The sequence below is a fragment of the Cibotium barometz genome, chromosome 32 (genome assembly GCF_041138505.1).
Source record: "Cibotium barometz isolate CiBa-2024 chromosome 32, ASM4113850v1, whole genome shotgun sequence".
NCBI lineage: Eukaryota > Viridiplantae > Streptophyta > Polypodiopsida > Cyatheales > Cibotiaceae > Cibotium > Cibotium barometz.
Window position 1 is genome coordinate 14,925,769 of NC_141077.1, and position 25,606 is coordinate 14,951,374.

Consider the following 25,606-nt stretch of genomic DNA (forward strand, 5'->3'; position numbering starts at 1 on the left):
TTGAGAAATATGAAGGGAAAACAATTGTTCACATTTCCTTACGTAAGGATTATTCTAGTTAGAGCGTGGAGAAATGATGGAATAGTCAACCGACAAGCAAATAGGTACCTCACCTTGAAAAATTGTTGGATGAAAATAAAAAATGGTTAATTGAGATATTCTAAAAAGCCAGTTCTGGCAAATCCAATAGTAGTTGTAAAATTTTCAAAAAGCCCTAGCTATATTCTTCAAATTTTGATTACTATGGGAACAAAAAGCCTAGTCAATTAACCAATGATAAAAAGACATGTACTAACACGCACTATGATGGTAGTATAATCATAATCACTACTTAATACTCCACTATTACTCCACTTCATATAAGCTAATAGAGCTCAAGCTCTTATGTAAAAATTAGTCTACTTAGCTACTTATGTGCTAGAACTATTATTACTACCTCTGTACTAGAGCTGATTAGCTTGCCAACTCAAGTAGATAGACATTGTCCTGAATAACTTGATACACACTTTAATATCTTGAGATATATTTTACATGTGCAAGATTAGAACTCAATGAGTTCGTCATTCCATCTTGTTACTTGAGTCCATCCAACAATTCAGTCTTAAGACATCACCTCTGCAACATCTGTCCAGCATGAGTTATTATCTAGTAACACTCAAATAATTTTAGGAGCCTTCAGGACATACATCCCTCATAATCACCATCGAATTACATGTACATCAAGCCAATATGTTGTAGTTGACATATATGTGATCACTCCATGAATCACTATTGATGGATATTGCATGCAGTTGATCCTAAAAGCATAGTGGAGAATGATATTGAAATTGATCCTTCAACATGTCTCACACCCCATGTAGATTGATGATCCAGGACGTACACGGAGTCCTCAATGAGAGCTATTGCGAAGGTCTGGGCGTAGACCTCCGAACTTGCTTCGCCATATCCGACATTCTCTCCAAAATTTCTTCAAATGATGGCCGCAGAGCAGGATCACTGCAATGATTACAAAAATTCCTTGGCAACATTAATTGAGTTCGAACATTGACACCTATATCATAATACCTATCACTCATAGAAAAAGAACACATCATGAATAAGAGGCTTAAAATGCCACAGGGCCTGTTTCCACGTATGGTGGAGTTACTCACCAGATTCCAACCAGTTGTGGAGTTGGTTAGGAATTCGAAACCCAGCTTTTTCGAAGATTCCCCAGTGGTCTACCCTACCCAAGTGAATGGACCCGGGTTCAAACCTTGGCATCCGTGGTGTGTGTGAGTGGTGCAATAAAAGCATTGCATCCCCCGAAAGGGGTTACGGAAAAAAAAAAGGTTCAAGATTTGATTTCAGGATTGAAAAGGCATCAAATATGAGCTAGACTCTACATTATATAGGCTAAAGGCCAAGGTTGCCAAGTTGTTACTCCGACTTCCCAGGCTACATGCCATGGTTGCCAAGTTGTTACTTCGACTTCCTGGCTACCGAGCTCGCAACTGGTTGCAACTCTCACAAAAAGACAGGCAACCACAAAAAGTATATGGAAACAGAAAATCAGTTGCCAAATTCCAACTGGTTTTGTCCCAGGACACAACCACTTCATGCGTGGAAACAAGGCCCATAGACACCCAAGCTCACAACTCGGTCACCAATACATGGTTCTTTCTCTTGACGCCTAATTTACTTTGTTCAAATTCCTACAATACACTAAATATATGTTACTAGCTGTATGAGAATGTGTATGTGAAAGCCTCACCTTTGCCAACAGTGTTGCATAATGGAGACCAGCTTGGGATCCAAATCCTTGGGAATATCTAGTCTATGATCCATGAAACCAACAACTCCTACAACCTGCCAGATCAACAATCAACTTAAGTACATAGAAGTCAAACATGAATGCATCATTCTCACAAACCAAATTCTATCAGGTCAAGCTTCTTGTTTGAGGGTCTCGCTTTGCTTGTTAAATCAAGTTAATAATATCAATATCAATATCAATAGCTAAGCAAGTTCTGGATTTTCTTGTACATTCCCGGCTTGTAAAATTTATGCTGGTTTAAATCCCTGTTGTTAGTTCCTCTTCTAGTGCAAGTGAAAACTATTCTTGTTTGAGGATCTTGCTTTGCTTGAATCAAGTTAATAATATCAATATTAATAGCTAAGCAAGCCTGTCTGGATTTTCTCGTGCATTCCCTTCTTGTAAAATTTATGCTGGTTTAAGTCCCTGTTGTTAGTTCCTCTTCTAGTTAGAAGTAAACAATTTGGAAAGCTCCATCTGATACAAATTGGTTCGTAAGTAGAATGGTTTAAGGCCTTGTTGTTAGTGATACTAATAGTTGGAAGTGAACAAATAGTTTTTACTTGCAATGGGCATCATATCCCCCCCCATCCCCCACCCCGGGTGCCAAAAAAAAGTTCGGACGCATATGCATATATGAAATGGCCATACCGTTTAGAGGTTGATTTCTTGTGAGATGGCCAGATAAGAATGGCCTGTTTGTAACATCCCATCCCTTGCACGAGCCAAGATTTTGCAGGTAAAAATGGCAAATATGAGGAAATAACCTGTATAGCATTGAGACCTTCCCACGGTATTTGTTCTGTTGCAAGTTCCCACAAAATCACTCCAAAACTGTACACGTCACACCTGGGCATGATATCTAATAAGGGACCACTTGAAATAATCAGGTATAAATATACAGATACAGTTCACTCAATTTATTTCTATACTAGCTTACTTCTCATTTGATGGATCATTTCTTAAGACTTCCGGAGCCATCCACTGTGGCTGAAACATTATCATGAAAAATATCAGCTCCAAGGTGTTTGACAAAGAAAGGCTTTTAACCCATGATTTTCAAAACCCATCAGCATGCTATGGCGCACCGTGCCCTTTCCAGGCTTGGAAGTGAGATAGGCTGCATGTTTGATCTGTGATAGGCCAAAATCAGCAACCTGAAATATGCAAACATACATAATAAATACTGGGCTCTCTCTCTCTCCGTCTCCAGTTCCAGTTTCATTTTCTAGGTGCCAGTAGTATCATCTTTATTTTTCATTTTCTGGTTTTTTATCCAGACATTGTATCAGATCCACCATGATGTAACTTTTTGGTCTCATAGGTCATTATGGCCTTTTGAAGACGTTAATATAACATTTCATTTCATTTCTCTCTCTCTCTCTCTCTCTCTCTCTCTCTCTCTCTCTCTCCGTCTCCGTCTCTCTCTCTCTCTCTCTCTCTCTCTCATGTTTTTCATATGCACCACCTTCCATTTTCCCCCCAGTCCACAAAGAAGAAGAAGCTCCTCTTGGCTTGCCAGTGATATATTTGAACCTCACGACTTCTTCACCCCTAACCCACATCCGGGGGAGGCACGTGGAGCCCAAGCTGCCAACGCCCATCAAGTTAGTCACCCCATGACCCATGAGCATCTCCCACCCGGGACCCCCCTCCCCAAGTCCGTCACCCATTCCCACTTCATCTCCACCTCCACCACATCCGCTTCGGCCGGCCTTCCGCCCGTGGAAGCATCCCATACCCACCTCCGCGACACCCTCGAGGATGCTATTGATTGGTCTCTCATGGACCATCTCTTTCCCCCCAGAACCAGCCTAGGATTCCGCAACCTCATCCAGTACTACCAATGTTGACACTCACCGGTGGGTCGACTTATCGGCCATGTCGCAGAAACCTCCAAGCACCACATCCTCCGACAACGACAAGAGCTCAAGAGCCGCGATATGCCTACATAATAAGAGGGCCAGAAACTTAGTCCTGCCCAACAACTGCTTCAGGCTGCCCATGAGAAGAGCACCGTGCTAGAAGCCGAACAAGAAAGCCACGTGTGAAATCCATCAGCTTTAGCATGAGTTTGTGGCAGCCGAAGTCACACCCAGGAGGAGCTACCCAACACTCATGAGCAGGACATGGATACCCTCCGCCTTCAATACCAAGCCCTCGAGACTGCCAAGGTTGTAGCAGCCCAGGCACATGAAGCCGAAAGAGACCAACAACTCCTAGGCAAGCTCAAGCAAGCGAAAGCCAAAGAGGCCCAAGCGGTCCGTGCGGCTAACCAATTCGCCAAGGAGTGTGACACTTCCCTCACCCGCAACACATGAAGCCACCAAAACCCTCACAGATTTCCAAGAGGAGTACAACCTCATAGTGAGCAAAGCAATTGCTAGGAAAGCAGCCTACCAAGATCTCCTCCTCCACAAAGAAACCCTAATAGCCGATTAATTTCACCACATGCAGACCCTTTCCTCGGATGATACCCCATTGAAAGGACAGGACCAAAGGAAGCTAGACATGCTTCTCTCAAGGGCTACAAACCTCGTCACATTGCCAACCATGAGCCAGTCTCCCATGGATACCCTTTACCCTCATCAATTGCACCCTGGCCCTAAACTTGCTTCAGTTCAATATCTTTTTATCAAACCATATTTCCACCCCCACCTTCCACACCATTTTAACCTGCATCAACGCCGCGTGGCAACCCACCCTCATCACCCTGTTCTTCTTCAACCAAGCCATCTCCTTCAAGGACACTACCCTACTATACTCCATGGAATCCCATCCACTTGTGTCCAACCTCACCACCTGATGTCATCTGTTCGTTAATTCCAGACTCCTTACCAAGAAAGACTATTTCCTCCACCTCATGGTACCACCTCGCCTCAACTACCCCATTCATGCAGACTCGCTTCACTCGGGCATGATAACCATGAAAACCATTGTTCGTCGACCAATGAAGTCTACCTTCCGCCAGCCCTATAGCATGCCCAATCATCAGTACAACCAGTTGGGCATCCTCCAACTATATCATATAGTCTACTCTTACCTCGACCAAGCCCTCGCCACCAACAAAGCCACCATTCAGACCATCCACATGGCTTATCCGCAGGACAACTCCATGGACGAGGCACACAAGGCCTTCGCCTTCTTCCGAAGCCATACACCTGCAGATGAGGACAACCTCGACGAGTTCTCACAAGGAACCCAAGGTGGGCACGTGCCTTCTGGTGAAGAAGCCACGATAGCTAATCAAGCTCCCTCGTCGGCAGACAATTTGGGCGACAAAGAAAATCTCCCAGAGCCAAACCCAACCACCTGTCCTGTAACATGCAACGGAAGTATTCCTATTGGAGGATCCTGTCACACAAATGCTCACACCGTCTTCTGTATCCTGAGTTTCGCGAGTTTAGCAATCCACTTTAATGACTTAGAACTTTAAAGAGATATAAGAGAAAGAGATGACAACTGTACACCGTATGGGGTCCTGAATTACCCACTAAAGGGCCCCCTATCCTGTTACCGAGATAGTATTTGCTTTATTATCTTTAAAGAGACTGACGGTGTGACTGACGATAAGCCAAATGCAAGACCTCTAAAGACCAAGTGTTGGGCTGAACTGTACACTGTTGTAGATACACCAAAGAAGTAGTTCGCAAACAATTGGGGGTACTCTTGAAAGAACTCCTCGTCTAGCCATACGGCTTTGTGGGTACCTCAATCTCGGAATTTCGTATAGAACTGACGTATCCCTCGACCGGAACCATGCTTCCAACGATGAAGAAGGATCTGCTCGGGCTCAATGACTTCTATTTCGTCTACCACGTCTCGCTGCTATTCATCTGAAACATCAAACACTTCTGGTCCAACATATGGTTTTAGCCAAGAAACATAGAAAACATCATGCATCATCCAACTAGTAGGCAACTTTAACTTCATGGAGACATCACTTAACTTCTTAACTATTGGGAAAGGTCCAAAACTACGGAATGAAAGCTTGGGACAGCATTTACCCACTTGTTTCAATCTTTGTTTCATGATATGCAGATAGACCCAATCCCCTTCCTTGAAGTGGACATCTCGTCTAGACTTATTCGCCTGTATGCTATATGCTTCATGTGCTTTGGTCAAGCAGTCCTTGACTGACTCAATGATCTCGGAAAATGCTTCCGTGGTTTTATTAGCCTCTAGAGATGGAGACACCAATCTCGTCAAAAGAGAAGAGAAACGGCGACCAAAGGCTGCTTCATATGGAGTCCGTCCAACACTGGATGAATGAGTGTCGTTCAAGATAGCTTGGACCAATGAAAGATAATGTTCCCATTTGGACTACTGGTCATGACAATATGACTTGAGAACATCAAAGGCCAACTGCTTATAAATTTCTGTTTGGCCGTCTGTCTGCGGATGGAATGCACTAGACAACTGCACCTTAGTTCCGAAGTTTTCAAATAATGCCCTCCAGAAATGCGAGGTAAACTTGGAATCTCTATTTGATGTAATGGTGCTAGGCAAACCACAAATTGGGTACCAATGCTTGAGAAACAGACGGGCTACGTCCTCGGCTGTTGCCGTATGCTTGCATGGGATGAGCATGCAGAATTTACTAAAGCGATCCACAATGGTGTGTTCCGAGATCCGGTGGATGCTGGTAGAGGCCCTACGAAGTCCATAGATATGTAGATGAAAGGTCCGTCGGGGATAGGCAAAGGTTGAAGTAAACCAGCCTTCTTTGTATGTGGAACCTTTACTTTTTGACAAATCTTACAGGCTTGAACATGTGAATATACATCACGCCTCATCTTTGGCCAATAAACGGACCGTTCTCATTTCTCGAGGGTACTATTCATACCCCTATGTCCTCCAACTAAGGAGTCATGGGCATCATGGAGAAGAGCTGATCGCTTTTCTCGAATGACACAGACGGTTCTTGTAGAATAACCAACCGTTCTGTACTGAATAGCGGCCAGGCTCAGAATTGAGGGCCAAATTATACTGAGTACCAAACTCAAGGGAGTTGACATATTGGTCTTTCATGCTATCGAAGTCTTTCCCCGTGATTTCGAGAATGGTAGATTCTTGGACTGCCTGGATGCTGGCCTTTCGACTAAGAGCATCTGCTACTGGGTTATACTTACCAGGGATGTATTCAATCATTCCTCCAAATTGTTGGAAGAGTTGACTCCACCTGGCCTACCGATCACTCCACTAGGCACTTAGCATGGTTTGAAGCCACTTAAGTGCTTGGTGGTCTGTTTTTACTGTGAAAACCTGTCCATAAAGAAAGGGCTTCCAATGTTTCAGGGCTATGATCACACCCAAAAGCTCTTTGTCATATACCGAATAATTCTTTTCGGCGACATCCAACTTTCTATTGTAGTATGCCACGGGTCTATTGTCCTACTGGAGAACTGCACCTATGGCTACATTGCTTGCATCGGTAATGACCTCGAAAGGTTCATCCCAAGATGCTAACTTTAATAGAGGCGCTTCAGAGGCAACTTTCTGGAGTGCACGGGATGCATCAAGTGCCTTGCCTATAACTGAGACTTTCTACTTGCGAGTCTTCACCCCCTTGAGCAAGTCGGTAAGAGGTGCTGCAAGGTTGGAAATGTAAATGGAAGGGACAACTGAACACGGAAAATCTAATCAATCATGAAATCTGAAAATACACATATGCATGCTAGATAAAACAAGATGACAAGTCTGCACAGTACACCACACTAGGGGCCAGAAGATGGACTGACCCCCTCCTTTATGGTTAGATTACCAAAAAGGAGTCTACTTCCAATACAACTTTGATGGTGCCCAGGGTTCACCACTATCTGCACCTGTTTCTTCCAATACAATATGAAAACAAGAAAACATCACATAATCTAAATTTGCTAACAATTCTCAGCACAAGTGAGCATTCCCGGCATCAAGCACATGCAGGACAACTATGGACAGCCCATAGCACTCCCAGATCAGCATCATCATCTTCCTCCTGTCTGGCTCATAGAGCAAGTCAACCAGCCCTCAAAGGCTGTTTTCAGCAGTCAACCAGCCCTCAGTAGCCACAGAAGAAAGCGACCAGCAGTTGTGCACAAGCCTGCAAACCTCCGATCAGAAGGAAAACTGTCTAGAAGCCCATGACCAGCTCTTCCTCCTTGCTTTTAACCTCTGTCCAGCCTCTATTCAAGCTGTAGATCCGCTGGCCAGCAGTGGAGAACACGCAGAAGGAGTCGGCCAACTTCTCCCATGCATCCGGTGAACTTCAGTCGCGATGGATGGCCGTAGAAACTTGCCAACAGGCTGAAAACCAGCCGACCAGCCCTCATGCACCCTGAAAAGCATGCGCCCCCCTCCAATCTGGAGTTTTTGTCAATAATAGAGGCTTCCCCGTCATAGTCACAAGGGAACGGGAACGTTTTGGGGAACGGATGACTGTTTGGAACGGGAACGAAAAGCTTGAATAAAAGGGAACGGAATCGGGAACGCCACATCATTGCATAAATGTGTTTATAAATTTACTTTATATATCTGTAAATGCTTTGGAAAGAGGCATAGTAAAGAAAGAACCTCAAACCATCTCAGTAGTGGCCATGATAATGCATAGATGTGTTCTACATGATACATAGTTCACTTATATTTCTTACATGGTCTGCGGTGCCATTTTGGAACGGGAACGGGAACGGTTATCTCTATGGAACGCGTTCCCCCGTTCCAAGATCTTGGAACGGCGTTCCCTTGTGACTATGTTCCCCGTTGAAAACAGCCCACACATGTGCTTTTCTGGTCCAGAAAGGGGCGCCTACATGAAGGAGGTCCAAATAATGTCCAGTACCCGATCTTGGCCGCTACGTGTATTAAATAAGTCCTGTTCAATGTGTACTCACTTATAAGTTGTCCGGTCACTTATAAGTGAGTGTGAACCTGCACCCATAATTATTAACATGTGAACTCATAAAGTTGTAAATTGAGTTTTTGGAAATACTTACCACCTGCAAAACACATGTAGACCACCTGTCAGTCCCAAACAGGTGTGCACATACACGTCCACAGGGTGCCCAGCGTCCCCGGCTCCATGGACAACACAGGCAGAAATCTCAGGCATTGTCTCCAGGCAAACAACACAAGTCATCCAAAGATAAAATCAAAGTCATGCACACACATGAGTGCAATTATATTGGAAGAAACACCCATCTGCTCAGTCGTATCCGATAAAATGTCCAAGGCTCATGATCCTTCCGGAACCTTCCTAGAACATAAATACACAAGATCTCCAAGATAGCTAGTCCCAGAGACTTTCATCATGTCAGGCTCCATGGCCATACATGTACACCATGTCAAACCCCACAAGCCACACATGTACTATCATGTCAGGCTACACCAGCCATACATGTACTGTCATGTCAGGCTCCATATGCCACACAGACACACCATGTCAGGCTACACCAGCCATACATGTATGTCAGGCTCCACATGCCACACATGAGCAGTAGAAAAATAGAAGCTGTAAGGAATTTTGTAACAGGAAAACTGATGGACATGGATGCTATAGGCCTGACAAAGACCTACGAATGAGCGGATTTCTTGGGCGATCTTAGGAATGTCCCAATCTAAGATTTCATGAACCTTTGATGGATCCAGTCTAATCCCATCGGAACCGATGATATAGCCCAAATATTGAACTTCCTTAATACCAAAGACAGACTTTTTGGCGTTTATGTAGAGCTCATTATCTCGCAAAAGTTGCAAGACTTTCTCCACATATTTCTCATGCTACTCCGCAATGGCTGAGAAGACTAGTATGTCATCAAGGAATATGAAAACACACTTCCCAATGTGGACTGCAAAAATCCTGGACATCATTTTATTGAAGGTTGCGGGTGCATTTGTAAGCCCAAAAGGCATGACTACGAACTCGTAGTGACCACGCTTTGTCCGGAAAGCTGTTTTTGGAATGTCAGCTTCAAAAATGCAAGACCTGATGGTAACCACTCTTGAGGTCGATCTTAGTGAAAAATTTAGCACTGTCTAAATGCTCCAAAATATACTCAATGCTTGGCATATGAAACTTATTCTTAATGGTGAGTTTATTGTTAGGATCCAATCCACGAATGAATTGCTCCATCTTGGCCTGCGCAGATAGCCCTAACTGCTATGCTAAAGTAATAACCTTCCTGGAAAACTGAAGCACTGGGGATCCATACTATCTGAGTCCATAGAACTCATCTGCCAAACCGGTTATGTACTGGGGCAGGAGGAATCTGGTCTTCAGGTCATGGACAAATGTATCCCAGCTAAAAGCTATGACATCTATGGTTTGGTCTGTATAAAGATTAGACCAATGCTGCCACCAAGTGACTGCCTCACCTGTGAGATGGGGAGCCGCTACATGGACTCTATCCTGAGGATCTGTGATCCTAGCTAATGGAAAATGAGCAGTAAATTGATGAATAAACTGATTAACTGCTAAATGATCACACTTACCATCATAGTTACTGAAATTTGGTTGACTACGAATGACGGTAGTTGATGCTGCGGACTGCTAGTTGGTGGCACCTGGGGCAGGGGATGCTGAAGAGAGGTGCTGGTATCTAAGATGAATGGCCTCCATTTCCCTTGGATGCTCAAGTAACATACGTTCTCGATCGATCTCTCGTTGGTGCTCCCGAGCGGCGAGTTCAGCTTGACACCGGTCTTCGTCAATCTTGCGTTGGGCAGGGCCAGGATCGGGGCCACCCATGGAAGAGTCAATGTCAAGGCCAAGTCTGTCCCTACGCCGTATCCCAGTGAGGCTCCTCTCCTGGGCCTCTGGGGGCAAGTGTTTGAAAATAAGCCAATCTACGAGTGACCAAGCAGGACCCATACTCAAAGCTCCCCATGATACATGCGGGCGAGCCCCCAACATGTGACCACTGGGCAAACAGACTAGGGATTTCCAAATCAAAGGCTGACTCGCAGGCAACTCGAGTGGACTATTGAAGGGCCAACCTAAGGTGATCCCAAGCACGCAAGAGGCTGGCTGCAAATTATCCTCAAACGTAGGGCTAAAGCCGAGAGCCCGCATCTTCATGAAGATTCATCTTGTACACTGGGACCAAGGACCTCCCAAAACCGGGGTGCCTAGCCAGAAGGAAATCCTTCTATAGCTTGTCTCCCGAAAGAAGGCCACGAACTATCAACATGCCCAAAAGGGTGCAGGTCTGAATAGAGGGGTCGATGATGACCAGGCCCCCCCCACCCCGTGTCGCACCTGAATGACTTCTCTCCAAGCCATGGCTTGGGTAGGCCTCCCATCACTACCAACCCAAAGAAATTTGTGGATCAACCGTTGGAACTAACCAATGCAAGCCCAAGAGAAGGCCTTACAAGAGGTGACGTACCACATGGTAGCGAGAAGAACCTATCACCACCACAACCCAAAGAAGAACTCCAGTATAACAACTTCTTCCAAATGCTTAGAAGAAGAGGGGCTAGCTTCTACTCCGGGGAGATATCAATACCAACATGGCATCCAAGAACCCACAATCCACACGACTTGTGCCAATTGATCTGCACTCCAGATGCACGGCAAAAGATCTCTATCCCCTCGACAAATCTCTGGAGATTCCCCTCATCTCCGGATAGGTACGCTGCTATGTCATCAACAAACTTTGAATCAATCAACTCCCTTTGTACGCAGATGGGAAGGTGAAGCCCTCGGAGCCCAATCTCCTAAGTGGAGAGAAAGCTATTAATGGCCTCGGCAACAAACAAAAACAAATAAGGTGCCAGTGGACAACCCTGCCGGATGCGAAAATCTATCACCTCTGGCTCCCTGAATGAGAATATGACTGTGTGAAGCCGAATAGAGCTCAAAAACACCTCATACCCACTCGGGAAATCCCATCCGGCACATCGTCCCCTCCGGAAAGCCCCAGTCTATCCTCTCTCCTCACAAGCTTTCTCAAAATCCAAAAAGAGAAAAATAAGATCATGTTGCCTCAACCTGGCCGAAGCGGTCTCGCCTCACAAAAAGTGAAGATGTTGTCAAGAATGCTCCGATCCTAGACGAAACCTGTTTGTGTGCCATGAATCAAATCGGGGAGGAAAGGCTGTAGTCTCGTCGGCTAATGGCTTTGGCTAGGATTCTATAGGTGGCCTCTAGGAGGGTGATGGGCCTCCCTAGCCAAGTCTCCAATCTGTCACCACCCTCCTTGGGGACTCAAATGGATCAATCCCTCTCACAGCCTCTCCCGCATTGATCCCGTGGTCATAATCTCATTGAAGGAACTTTGAAGCCGCCTTCCATGAGATCCCAATGCCAAGAAACAAGGAAACTGGAAGCCCGTCTTCTCCTGGGCATTTGCCCCTGGAGAGTGCCCTCACAGGCTCCACAAGCTCCTCTACAATAAAGGGTGTCAACAAGAAAGTATGGGGAGCGGAAGGGACCACCTCTCTCGTGTGCCGCCAGACCCGCTCATGTGCGTCCAACACCTGAGAGAATAGGGGGGCACCTGTGAGGAGAACAGATTGTGGCAATGGCTTGCACTTGAGGGGGTCCACAACTATGGAGCCATCTTAGCCTCACAACATGGGGATACCATCCCTCTAGATCCAAAAGAAGACTCTAGAATGGTATCTGTACTCCACCCTCCTCACCTCGATGGAACCAAGCTCTATATGGGCTGCAACCAACTGGTCCTCATTCCACAGGCTGTCTCAAGTCCTCTCCTAAAGCCGTTGCAAGGAGGCTACGCTCCGATGGACCGATGGATGCTCCTCTCCTGCTCTTGAAAGCCTTCTTTGATAAATTGCTGATCTCTCCAAGGCCAGCGTCCAAATCTCCTACGGCCAAACAATGTGAGAAACTAGACTCTCCTAAATCTCCTCTATCCTGTTGCAAATCTCAAAATCCTAAATGAGGTTGTCTAGGATCGGGGTGCTCAAATGTTTGTCTTGTCTCCATGGGTCCTCCAAGGATAGAATGACAGGTGCGTGATTACAGAAAATAGTGCCTGCTAGAATACCAATCACGTCCCCTTGTCCACATGTCCACACATCCACATAAAACCGGTCTAATCTAGAAAGGTTGGGGCCTATACTCCTCCTGTCCAATCTCGAGAAGCACATACTTCGAAGGCTGCATCCAAACTCCAGTAAATGCCAAGGTTCCTATCCCCTCAAAGCTAGAATCAACTCCTCCCATGCCAACTACGCCGTGCTTGAAATTGTAACCATGCCACCTCTGAGTCTATCCTCTACCAACTCTAACATGTTGAAATCACCCCCCATGCACAAAAAATCCGCCTGTGGGAGGGACTAATGAACCATGCTCCACAAAGTGGCTCTGCCTGCTACGACTACGCTGTGCTTGAAATTGTAACCATGCCACCTTTGAGTCTATCCTCTGCCGACTCTAACATGTTGAAATCACCACCCATGCACAAAAAATCCACTTGTTGGAGGGACTAATGAGCCGTGCTCCACAAAGTGGCTCTGTGTGCTACGACATTCTATGTGTATATGTTCAAAAAGCCCACTCTATCCTCTCCAATCCTGATGATCACCCATTGAGCTCTACTAGTGACAATGGTGTCTGAGTCGACCACTGCATGTAAGAGCTACTCGTCGCGCTGACGGAAACGCATACCCCACCTTGGGTCCTAGAGGGGCCAAAATCTTGGGACCAAAAGGTGCGACTCCAGCCCTAAAGGATCTTCCCGCAACATTGTGTACGACCCTTGGAAAGATGGTCCTCTTGGAGGAAAAGAATGTCAATGAGCCCACCAACTACGGCTCTATGATGCTCCTCTCTGAGGATCGCGGGCCTCTGCAAGCACATTGGTCCTCCCAAACGCTGAATGTTCCATGAGACAATCCACATAACTAAGAGTGACAAGAGCCGGAACTGTCAGAACTACCCTCCACTTGAAGAGTCTTGGGCGTGGGTTTGGATGGAGAGTAATCACTATCTATCCTACGGCGAAGCCACGCCAGATGGGCACGAATCCTGCCCTCCATGTGAAGCCACCCTGTCGGGACCCTGGAATATGCATACTCCGGGCTCCATCTGTCACAATGAAGGTATCTATAGGAGGGAGGGAGAGGTACTGCCACTGAAACATGAAGAAATACAAAGCGGAGCACCTCCAGACTGGATGTACTCTTATCTTTATGTCATGGTTGTAGAGAAGTAAAAAGATAAAAGAAAAATCAACCATCCATCTCTCTCGTGTGCTTGTCTACTCTTGTGTGTACATGAAGAAGAAAGCTTGCAAGGATCTCAAGCTCACCCTCTTTCAACAAACTCTACAACAGGACTGGAGCAAACTACTTACTCAGGCCCCCCTACTCCATCAAAAACTCCCAAAAAAAAAGATCGTAGGTGATGCCGTTATGGATGCAGTGATCTATCAATTAAAAGATCAATGCTACAATCAAGATGATACACGGTCAAGAATGAAGGATCCCATTTAGAGAGAAGGCAAATCACTATGTAACCTCAGGCCACTAAACTTCATTCAAAAACAGTATCCATGCTCACCAAAACAAACAGCACTACAACAATCACTTTTTGATTGGACAGCGATCATTGGTGTTTGCTCATCAAAGCAAACAACACTACAACAATGAATTGGATAGCAATCATTGGTGTTTGCTAGAAGCGCTCTTGTAACAGAGTCATGACTTCTCTGGAACTTACAAGTAACACATGTATGAGACCAACCTTGACAGTCCAACTCTTGTCAACCAGAAGGTTGGAAGATTTTAAATCTCGATGAATTATTGGAGGGTTGCGATGGTGAAGATAGTTCATGCCCCGAGCCTATAGAGTCAAATTAGATTCCAATGTAAGACTTCATTCTTGGTAGCTTCACTATTGCAAATCTTAATTGAGAACAAAAGATGTCATGATCTTGAAAATATCCACTCACCACATCAAGAACCATAGACAAACGCCGCCTCCAATCCATTCTTTGGGTATTTTTATGCAGCAAGTGGAAAAGGCTTCCCCTGTATGAAACAATGTGCCACAGACTCGTCTCTGTTACTAATGTAAAACATAACATAGCCAGAATGCTGGAAATGAAATTCTACCTCCCTTGCTAATCAATGGGATTAAAACTTTATGTAGCTACTGCTAAACTGTCTAGAACATGTATTTCAATAACGGCCAACAATTGTGAGTTCTTTTCTGAAGAATCTCTATAGCCAGAAGAAAAAGATGGGAAATGAGAGGGTTTGGGGGGCTTTGTAGAGATTCCTCCCCACCCACCCCAAATCTGGGGTCAGAGCCTTGGCAGGGCAGCACTTGAGGGCCCACAACAGTTTGTGTTCACATTTTACTAGCAATTGACTACATAATCTTACAGCCGAATAGCACACCTTGGCAAGAACTCTGTGACAATAGACAAATGCTGAGGAGAGTATACTGCTCCCATGAAGAGAAGAACATTAGGGTGCCTAAGTCTTTGCATAATAGCAACCTGACATAACATTAGGACGAAACATTGAAAATTTTTTAGAGCTTCAGCCTGCATAGTAGTATGAAGTAGTCTTTGCAAATGGAATTCTGCAAATAACATGACTACCTCTTTTCGGAAATCCTTCAAAAGTTCGGTTGAGTATTCTTGATTCGTGAATACTTTTATGGCTACATCCTGCCAAAAAACAATCTCAAAATGAAATATGAAGCAGCCAAATGGGATAAGGTTTGAATGTTTCAACATCCATATACAGGGACCTTGCCATACCGAGCCAAACCAAATTCCGTGATAAACTGTCCCACAAGAGCCTGTAACAAAGAAGGTTTCAAGCATGAACATGAGAAGTGTGCATTCGATCCCAAAGTGGTTAACATCTTCAAAGTTTAGAGCACCAGACGAATTATTTGTATCAAACAAAACAATTGTTGGGGTAAAGCAAAAGCCATGACCCACTATGCTCCAACAGTACCTTCTTGATAGAAGTTGTCAAGTGTCACTCTCTTGCTGAAGCCTTTCCAAATGCTCTGGATAAGTTGACTGAATAATTTGGAGCAAGTAAAGAATTTAGGAACTAGAGAGAGATTCATCTTTATGACATGGACATTGGGGTCCCAATGGCCAGAGCCAAACCCCACCCTTGCAGAAATATTCGCTTCACTGATATGAGAGCAAAGGAAAAGGCTGAGACTGAACAAAACGAAAAGGCACTCAGAGGATGAGGACACTAGAGTCTATGAGTTGGCAAGTTAGTTCTGGAATTTGACACAATAAGTAAAAAATGAAGAAACTAGAGAGAGAGACTTATATATACCTAGATGAATCCAGGAACATGCCCAAATTCACCTTTTAGGAACGTGCATGTTATATATTCATGGTAGTCAAGCTACAAGACTATATAACTATCAACTCCATTATGCATAGTATGGACTAGATACTGCGACATGCCCACTAACGTCATCAGTGCCCAATAGTGGGTGTAGAACTCTGTATCAAGATATGCTCTCACACACGCACTCCACACACACACACACACACACACACACATAAGAGCATATATTCACACAAAGCCCTTCGTACTGAGTTTCTGTCAAAAGAGAGAGAGACTTACCCTAATGATAGACATTGGGGTCCCAACGGCCGGCCAAAGCCAACCTTGCATAATATTTACTTTACTGACAAAAGAGTACAAAGGAAAAGGCTAAGACTGAAAAAAACATAAAGGCACTCAAAGGATGACAACACTAGAGTCTATGAGTTGGCAAGTCAGTTTGGAATTAATGTTGCACAAAAGGTTGATCTACCTTTCCTTCCCTTTGCGTGATACATGTGTACCAGCACCTGTAGTACCACGAGATGATAAAGATTCTGAACTGAGCTACCTAGCTGCTCATAGGGTTGAATGCTAACATTTGGGAAACTCTTTTATTGTCCCCGCACCCCCCCCCCCCAAAAAAAAAAGGCCTGGTCAACCTACTACTACAGGTAAATCAGTTAGCCTCTTTTTAGGCATGTTCCCCCCCTCCCCTCTCTTTTGGGATAGGGCCTTGGAGCTTAGGCTGGCCAACAGCTGCCCAAACTGGTCAACTTGCTGAATAGATACATAAGTGCTTGAGCTGTAAGCTTAGTAAGTGGAGTAATAGTGGCGTATAGAGTAGTGTCTATGATAACACTGCATCATAGTGCATGTCTTTCATCATTGATTAGTTGATTAACCTTAGATTGAGCTAGGGTTCTCCTGTTCTGTTCATTTTATCATTGTATTGGATCATTGCTTCAATAGTATACACATTTCACACACTACAAATTTTTGAGTGCGGTTTCCAAGATTCATTGTCCTCAATGTGGATGTGAAAATAGGATATTATCAGCAGTAGTAAACGAGCTGGCCAAGGTGTCCTGGAGAGTGATCATCCAGCCTCGACACAGGGCACACCGGGAAGGGTTGGGGTGGGGGGGGGGGGCATCATCGACCCCTCTATCCAAAGCCGTGCCCTTTTGGGCAAGTTGATAGTTCGTCGACTTCTTCCGGGAGGCGAGCCCTAGAAGGACTTTCTCCTAGCCCACATCTCTGCTCACACCCCCATTTTGGGAGGCCTCTGACCCCAAAGTACAAGAAAGATTTTCACGCAGATGTGGACTCGTGGCTTTAGCCTAGCATTTGAGGATAGATTTGCAGCCAGCAACCTGCGAGCTTGGGACCACCTTCATAATGTACTCAAAAACATACATACTGAAACTCTAGAGTACCATCCAGCTATTAGATAAAACAATATCACATGTGTCTATGTATCTCCTAGCACCACGACCATGATCCTTGGACTAGGAAGGTATGCATTACTGAGCCTGAACACCACTATGCCGTCCAGCAAGGAGCCCACAAGCTCCAACACCCAAACACAAGAAAGGAAAAAGCACAGCACAAATAAATCCCATCATTTGTTGGGGGCCTGCCCACACGTATCGTGGGGAACCTTGAATATGGGCCCAGTGCGGTCACTCGGTGATTGGCTTCTTTTTAGACAACTTCCCCCAGAGGCCTAGGAGAGGAGCCTCACTAGTATATATAAGGCAGGGATAGACTTACCCTTGACATCGACTCTTCCATCCCCCCTGATCCCGTACCTCCCCCCCCCCCCCCCCCCCGCACAGTGGCTGGGTGTGATCATCAGACATGACATACCCTTGGCTGTCCATGGCACTGATGAGAGCTCCGCCTTCCTGACCTTCTCTATTGGACCGCATGGCAAATTCGACAAACCAGAGCCCCCTTTGAGGATTTTAGTGGATGCACCTTGCAGAGGGTGAGGGTCATAGGATTCCATGAGCATAGTTGGCACATTGACCCCAGCCCCTCCTCCTGTGTGCCCTCCGGCTTTGCCGCCCCCCGCCCCCCTGGGCTTCCTCTACACTGTTGCGCCGCCTCCCTTCGCCCATGTGCCTTCATCGCGCCCGCATCCACTCTCCTACTTCGAGCTGTCCACCGCCCCTCCTCCCCCTCATTACGCCCCTCGAGCTCTCCACCACTTTCCCGTCTAGCCACCCTAGCCTCCCGTTTCTTGCGCTTCCTGCCGCACAACCCCCCTCCCTCCTTTCTTTTCCTTCCTTCCACCCCTCACCGCCATCCTCCTTATCAACCATCTGCTGCCCCCCTCCCTCCCCCTCTTCTTTCTTCCCTGCAGCAGGCAGTTTATTTCTTCAGCAAGTGGTGTCAACACCTTCTAGTTTCACCCAGCAGGAGGACGCCATGGCAGCCACTCCGTCATCCCCGCAACCGAAGTCACTGCCCTTTTCCATTATTCTGAAGCAGACCTCCAGCTCTTGGCTTTTACATTATCCTCACTTCTCTACTATGCAAGATTGTCAGGAGCCACCCAGCGCGTGGACAGATTGGAGATTTACCCCAGCCAGCCCTCATTGGAGCCCAATGTGTCTGTTTCCTCCCCCTCCCCCGACGTGTCTCCCTCCAAGAGTGGTCAGCTGGAGAGGGAGCACAACCCCCATCCCCCCCCCTTTTTTCTCTTCACTTTAGCTCTCTCGAGGCTCCATTTTGGCTGTTTTGTAGTTTGCTTTGTGTGGACATTTCTCTTTTATGACTTGCATCAGTTGGATGGAAATTTTCCATATAAATAGGCCCCCTGCCGATCCAGCCATTCTCCATCATCTCGTTCAACCCTTCCCTCTTCTGAGCAAAACGCAACCAACAGACAGGAAGGAGCAGCCTGGCCTAACAGATCCCAAGGGAAGTAGACCAGCAAACTACAAAAACAAACAGAAATAGCTGGACGGAACTGGTCAAGCTCACACTTTGGTAATTATAAGGGCAAAGTGAGGCAAAAAGTGAAGAGATGGCCATGCGCGCAAAAAGGCGGGGGGGGGGGGGGGGGCGGGGGGGGGGGGGGGGGGGGGGGGATGGATGCGGGGGGGGTTGGTGTGTTGTTGTGTGAGGTTGGGGTGGTGTGTGGTTGTGGTGTGGTGTTTGCACGTCATGTTGAGAAAGATCACCACCCAGGTCCGGGGTGAAGGCAGCCCTCCTAACTTGTATCGGTTGGAGGGAAATTTTTAAATAGGACCCCGCCAATGCACTCTACTTCATTAGCTCATTTGATCCTCCCTTGTTCTGAGAAAAATGCAGCCAACAGAGACAAAGGAACAGCCGACTGGATAGTATAGATGAATGTATCCTGAGAAAAGTAGACGATCAAACTGTACAGAAACAAACAGAAATAACTGGATGGAACTGGACAGAAATCTTCAACAAGCTCCTGCTTTGGTAATTATGAGAGCAAAGTGAGGCAAAAAGTGAGCATCCAGCCATTGCATTTCTCTATCAGTAAGAAAAACTTTGCAAGAGGAAGGGAAGAGTGGGGAGAGAGGGTCCTGGCCATTGGGACCCAATGGGGTGTCTTGCGTATGTGAATGTTGTGTTTCATTCCATTGTCTAATCAACTCAGTGGGGAGAGAGGGTCCTGGCTATTGGGACCCAGTGGGGTGTCTTGCGTATGTGAATGTTTTGTGTTTTCATTAATGAGATAACCGCTTCCACAAGCTTCTGTGACAACAGGGACACCAGCTCAGATGCATCCTCAGAACTCTGCCTAGAAAAGTGAGAAATCCTTCCCATGGGGTGATGATTGTGAAGGCTGCTCCAATATCTGACTGAAATCTACAGCTACCTGTACTCCCTAGACTTTAAGTGATCGAACCATGAATATTTAATCGGTCCTCCCTATGGGCACAATCTTGTGGAACCAGGCAAATAAATAATCAAAAATTGCAGCCATTGCCTGCACCTAAATCAGCTCTTGATCCTGGCAAAGATACATTCGCTGACGTGTTATCCTGTTGTGGTGGCTCACCTCTTAAAGAGACCGAGAGTGCCCACTCCAAATAACTGTTCAAGAGACCAAGAATGCACACGTGCTTCTCCTCTAGATCCTCTAGACATCTCTGATGGCATCGAAAAGTCTTCATTAGATGTCTGATTGAGAACCTTGCCATGAGCATCTGTTTCTAACTTACAAATAAATTTTGTCATGGTCTGATGACATCTCAATTTTCAGCTGATTATCTGGCTCCTCAACAAAGCATCCCAAGGTGCCATAATGCAATCCTGCAACCTTGGTTTGGGACTATCCCCAAAAGTAAGTTCCTACTTTGTAGGAGGGAGGACAAACACTTGTTACAACAATTGTTGCCATGGGTGCCTGCTAGAGAGATCTTTTACTGAACCCTGGAGCCTCATCAGCTGGACACTCAAACTAAGTGGGGGGGTGGCCCAAAACAACCGCATGCAAACAGGTTGGGCCTCTTAAGACATAAAGTTTTTACTTGCCTAAGATGCCACAACAAAGAACAAGACTCTACAAAGGAAGCTCAAACCAAAGCTCTCATCTCTCTGTCACGGTTGAAAGTCAATGGATGACATACAAACCTACCACCTAGATTTTACAGAGTCACTGATGTGCATTAACAGCATTCGCAAGCTTTCCCGGAAGCTTGGCATACTTGGTTCCAATCATAAACTCCTTCACATGGCATCCCTTCAGCCAGCCTGCATCCATGACTGCTATCTGGCAACCCAGAACTGCTGTCTGGCTGTGCGCACATGGCTCAAGACCTGTATCAGCACCTCCTGGAAGCCCACCCTTGACAGAGGCTGCCCTCTGGAACACCCCCATCCTAGCTCACCGTGACCATGAGTTGGATTGCACCACAGTTCACAATTATAGCTCTTTTTCCCCTTTATAAATAAGGACACAAAACATGGGCTGATTCCTCTGGAAAATCCTATCCATAGCTCGTAGTCCACATGACACGGGCATCTAAGTAATGGTGGAGCTGATGTATGTGACACTAAATTATCCGCCTTGTGTCCATGAACCATCATATGAGCTAGATAAGCAAGAAAAGAAGTAAATCAAGCTGGTAAATTGACAAATGCATAGCCTCCAACATTTTTCACAAAGTCAAGTATACACCTGTGGGGCAGCAACTCGTTGCCCCATACAATTTTGAATAGGATTAAAGCAACCAAAAACAATAAAAATATAGATTCAGAAATACCTTCTCCAACTTGTTCACACAAAGTTAGATCACTCCATGCTATCTCACAGTCTTCTAGCTCAAACTCTGTCTCAGTTGATAAATGTAAACTGACCTTTGTGCTAGAATTGCTGCTGCATCTAATGCTACCATTCTGGCCAGAAGTGAGGGAGCCTGGATTGACTGGTAAAACGCTGATCCCACCTTGATCTCCTGAAACAATTGGTCCAGATTTTGGGGGGCTATTCCAACCTTTGTTGCTTCCATCTAAGATTGTCCAAGGGAAAGACGTATGGAACTTTTGCTTCAGATTTTTTGGCATCCATGCTTCCGCCTTGGAACTCAAAAATGTTGCCCGCCCAGTTGATCCCTTTTCTTGTAGTTCTACGGGTTCTCTGAGAGTCTCTGATTTAGTTGCACCTTCTTCTAGGTTCACAGGCAAAAACCATTCACATTCTCCGCCCATTGAAATCATATGATAATTGCCCTCGTGCCGGTTCTGATCATCTGTGACTCCAGCATCGGATCTATCACCCTCACCAGGACCTGCATCCCCATTTTCTGCTATTCTCCAATGTGATAAAACCTTGGAGGCCTACAATAGAAAACATAAATGAGACCCAGGAAATCAAACATTAGAATACCCATGTCTCCTTCAAAGTCTAAAAAGATATTGGGTGGAAATCTGGTGCTAACCACTTTGGAGGCGGTATTCTTGAACGGCATGACAAGTGGCTGCTGCCTATCCATCTTCAGCTTAGGAAGTCCACGTATTACATTTGAAATGCGAGGAGGTTCCCAAGAATGTGAGAAGCTGTTATCTTGTAGCCCAGATTGTTTAAAAGGACGGGTATCACTTGAGACCCCAATGATACCAACAAATTGGTCGCCCTCATATAGTGGAGTGTCTATCATCATTGCTAGAAAGACCTCACCTGTTCTTTTCTTCACTGGAAATTGTCCCGACCATGACTCTCCCCGGCCAAGTTGGCTCACTAGCTGTGCTGCCATATCATGTCTAGCATCATCAATGACAAGATCTAGAATGTTCTGACCTATTGCCTCTGAAGCTTTCCAACCATATAGATCTTCAGCAGATCGATTCCTGGGAAAACAAACCTTAGTCACTTCCATTAGCAAAATTCTTAACATTGTAAAGAATTGGATACACTAGTTAATAAAACCAGAGTGTCCCAGGTGAAATCAGTCATCAAGAAGTGATTTTGTGCAAGCATGGGGTGCTCAAATGAGAATAATGTTTGCCTACATGAGTTTTTGTGCAAGTAAGGGGTACTCAAATAGCAGAGAGTATTTGTCTAGATGAGTTCACAAGCACTAGAAGTGCCTTTGCACAAGACAGTGCAAGAGGTATGTACCAGTAAGTCACCTCTCCAGTCGGCCGAAAGACAAAAACCGCCTGTCCCATAGATTGAAGGATGTTCACAAAGTGCGTAGCTGGAAAATCTCCATGCAAGGACCTTCTACCTGGGCTAAAAGAGCCTGTGGATGATGAAGCCTTGTGGAAATTCCAGTCAGGACGAGGTTGGTTCATGTGGATACATGAGCAACTGCCTTCCTCTTGTGTTGAAGACTGGATTTTCTGATGTTCAGCAGCAAAGGGCATGTTTTGACAAATCTCTCGCCCCCCATGTGATTGATCATGCACCCATCCATAAGAGGAGTGGGAACTGCAGCAGTGGCAATTGCAAAATCGACACAACCCACCCAGTGATGCAGTCGTACGGTGGTTGTATTGTGGCGATGGTGTTTCATGCATCTGAATCAGTTTAGAAAGGTCTTCTTGAAGCTTCATTTGACTCTCCTCCAGCTCTTTGATCTTCTTGAGAAGCAACTGAGAGATGTGTTCTTGAGAATTTCTGTTGTTTTCAAGGCATGGGCTGTTAGGAGAGGAAGTGGGCACCACATAAGTACTTGGCTCTTTTAAAGATGGTAGGGCGCCAGGTTGCTCAGCCTCTGCCATTCTGATAGCTTCTCAGCCAGTGAGAGGAGATATACCCATGTTCAAATTAAAGCCCTTCCCAAAATTTCAAATCTGCTATCGAAATGATGAGGTTATACGTTACACAATGACCTGGGCACTGGAGTATACATAAAAACCCTTCCCTGTAATACAGTGGGTTATCATAGACAAGTACTCAAATCACATGAAAACCCTTCCCCAGGCAACTCAAACGGGTTATCATTAGACTAAGTACCCAATATCACTTCCCAGAATGGCAATTCTGGTAAGCTAGTCACTGTGAGTTATTATTGAGCTCAGAGCCTGTCGGTCAAGTGAGTTATCCAAAGATTTGAGTGCCTAAAACCTTATCCAAAATGGCAATTCTGATGGTCTAATGAAGAGTTTAAACCTTTACATAGTGCGCCATTGAACAAATTGGACCGGTTAGATAAACTAAAAAATAGATGCAAAAGCTGCCACCCGTGAAATACCTGTGTGAGCCTGTGTATCATGTTTACATAGTGGTAGGCCCAAATGGGCTGCTTTTTCCGGTTAGTGGGCTTCGCAATCTTCTCTAAGAAGATCCCAGAATGAGAAAAAAGTGCGCCTTTCTGTGTTTTTATCTGCGGAGTAACGTGCGGGAGTGGAGCTTGGAAATGGCCTGTTTGGAAAGGACCCAAACGAACGTCGTGTGTTCTGAGAAGACCCATTTGAACCTGCGATCTTTCTGCTTTTCTGCTTTTCTCTCCCCTTGCTTTACTTTCTTGCCCACCTGATCACGTCTCTGCCTTTTTTCGAGAGGTGTCACCGACAGCTCTTTGGAAAAGCAAAATCGAAGCAGCAATTGAATCCCGTCGATTTGGAAAAGGATGCAGTGCGCTGCGCCGTAGCCATCTACCTATTGAATGTATTTACATGGTTCACGCGATCTACTACAGACGCGTCAGTGCGTCACGAGAGAGTTTAACTTTTAAACAAGGAAAGTATAACCTTCAACCTCAGCTTTCAGGCACCAACCTTCAACCTCTACTGGTCTCGCGTCCACCATTGTTACGTGGCCGCTCGTGCTTGGCCGCTCGTGCTTGGCTACAGAGAGGAGACGGACGGGAGCAGAAAGAGACAGACGGAGGCACAGAGAGAGAGAGAGAGAGAGGTATTAACGTCGGTAGAATAGAGACAGACGGAGGCAGAGAGAGAGAGAGAGAGAGAGAGAGTATTAACGTCGGTGGAATGCAGCACGAGGGAGGGAGAGAAAATATTGTTCTAAAAATTTGTATATAAAATTAGAGAGAGGTATTAACGTGGGTAGAATGCAACAAGAGGAGACAATATTGTTCTCCTAAAAAATTATATATAAAATTAGATTCTCTCATTTCTTTGTCACTCACATCTAAAATGTAATTCCTTTTTGGGACTCCATCTTGTCACTCACATCTAAAATGTAATTCCTTTTTGGGACTCCATCTGAGACTCACTTTTTATCATGTTGCATTTAATTGATAAAGTGACCTTAGGCCAAAACCTTTGTTCAACATCAGTGGGCTCTTGCTCAAGTGGCTTAGCTCACCATGACACACTCTATCCAAGAGGTCGTGGGTCCGAGCCCTCACAGGTTGTGTGTGAGAGTGATGTAGATTCTATCTTGGTGGCTACATCCCCTCCAGAAGGGGGAGGGGCGGAGGGAGGGAGGGGGGAGAGGGGAGAGGGGGGGGGGCAATCGATCAACAAAAATATGCAATTGTTACCTCCCCACCAAACTCTTCCAACATATCAGTGATAACTTCTCTAGTAAACCACCTGCTCATCCACACAATGCTTCTCCAAGAAACCCCCTACTTCCTAATAAGGGGGTGAGAGAGAGAGAGAGAGAGAGAGAGAGAGAGAGTTGTGTGTGTGTTCAATGAAGCCCTTAGCATGAGAAAGACAGTGCTCAAAGGTTCATATCTTCCTGTTAGGGTTATGCATCAGTCCCATGCATGCATAATGTCACAAAACCCTTACTTGCCTACCCGTGCTTGCATAGCCCATCCCAACATTTGAGACAAGACACAAAGATATGGCTCAAACTGGATGCATAGAGAGAGAGAGAGAGAGAGAGAGAGAGTAGGAGCTCATAGATATACTTTCTCGATAAGAGAGAGAGAGAGAGAGAGAGAGTACACAATTTGCCTCGCATGCCGTGTTGTTGTTAAAAAAAACTAAATTTACTACTAAAAAGGTTAGGTGCTTTTGTAATTAATATGACATGAAAAGTCTTTGCGTCACATCGAATTCTATTAATTAATTGACATTTTGGTGCCTTATTGATAATCCTTTGCTTGTGTTTCATTTTAGTGCCTTATTGATACTCCTTTG

General features: G+C 45.5%; 1 protein-coding gene across 13 annotated transcripts; it reads right to left on the minus strand.

The window, feature by feature from the left end:
* Positions 1-484: 484 nt before the first annotated feature.
* Positions 485-24,475, minus strand: LOC147619854 (putative serine/threonine-protein kinase SIS8). Of its 13 annotated transcripts, none has more exons than XR_015270094.1 (14): positions 23,381-24,211; positions 22,665-23,219; positions 21,985-22,393; positions 21,310-21,883; positions 15,514-15,554; positions 15,352-15,420; positions 15,146-15,246; positions 14,695-14,773; positions 14,487-14,585; positions 2,884-2,952; positions 2,736-2,785; positions 2,563-2,657; positions 1,754-1,848; positions 485-996 (listed from the first exon to the last, which is right to left on the minus strand). XR_015270094.1 is itself a non-coding variant. In XM_086825704.1 (14 exons), exons 1-14 carry the CDS (start codon positions 23,398-23,400, stop codon positions 900-902), a joined length of 2,340 nt encoding a protein of 779 aa, XP_086681830.1. In that variant the 5' UTR covers positions 23,401-24,211; the 3' UTR covers positions 485-899. The 13 variants fall into 13 exon arrangements, 9 of the variants coding, with proteins under 9 accessions (XP_086681830.1, XP_086681832.1, XP_086681826.1 ...); XM_086825704.1 differs by having other exon boundaries at positions 2,563-2,644; XR_015270092.1 differs by having other exon boundaries at positions 2,447-2,629; positions 22,665-23,419.
* Between the last annotated feature and the right edge of the window lie 1,131 nt (positions 24,476-25,606).

What these genes read in the sequence shown, in the direction of transcription:
- LOC147619854 (XM_086825697.1), bottom strand. Translation starts at nt 23,269, where the DNA reads ATGGCAGAGGCTGAGCAACCTGGCGCCCTACCATCTTTAAAAGAGCCA. An exon ending in ACGGAATTTGGTTTGGCTCG is followed by an intron (nt 15,421 to 15,513) that starts GTATGGCAAGGT and finishes GTTTTTTGGCAG; the next exon opens with GATGTAGCCATAAAAGTATT. An exon ending in AATGATCCATCAAATGAGAA is followed by an intron (nt 2,645 to 2,735) that starts GTAAGCTAGTAT and finishes TATCATGCCCAG; the next exon opens with GTGTGACGTGTACAGTTTTG.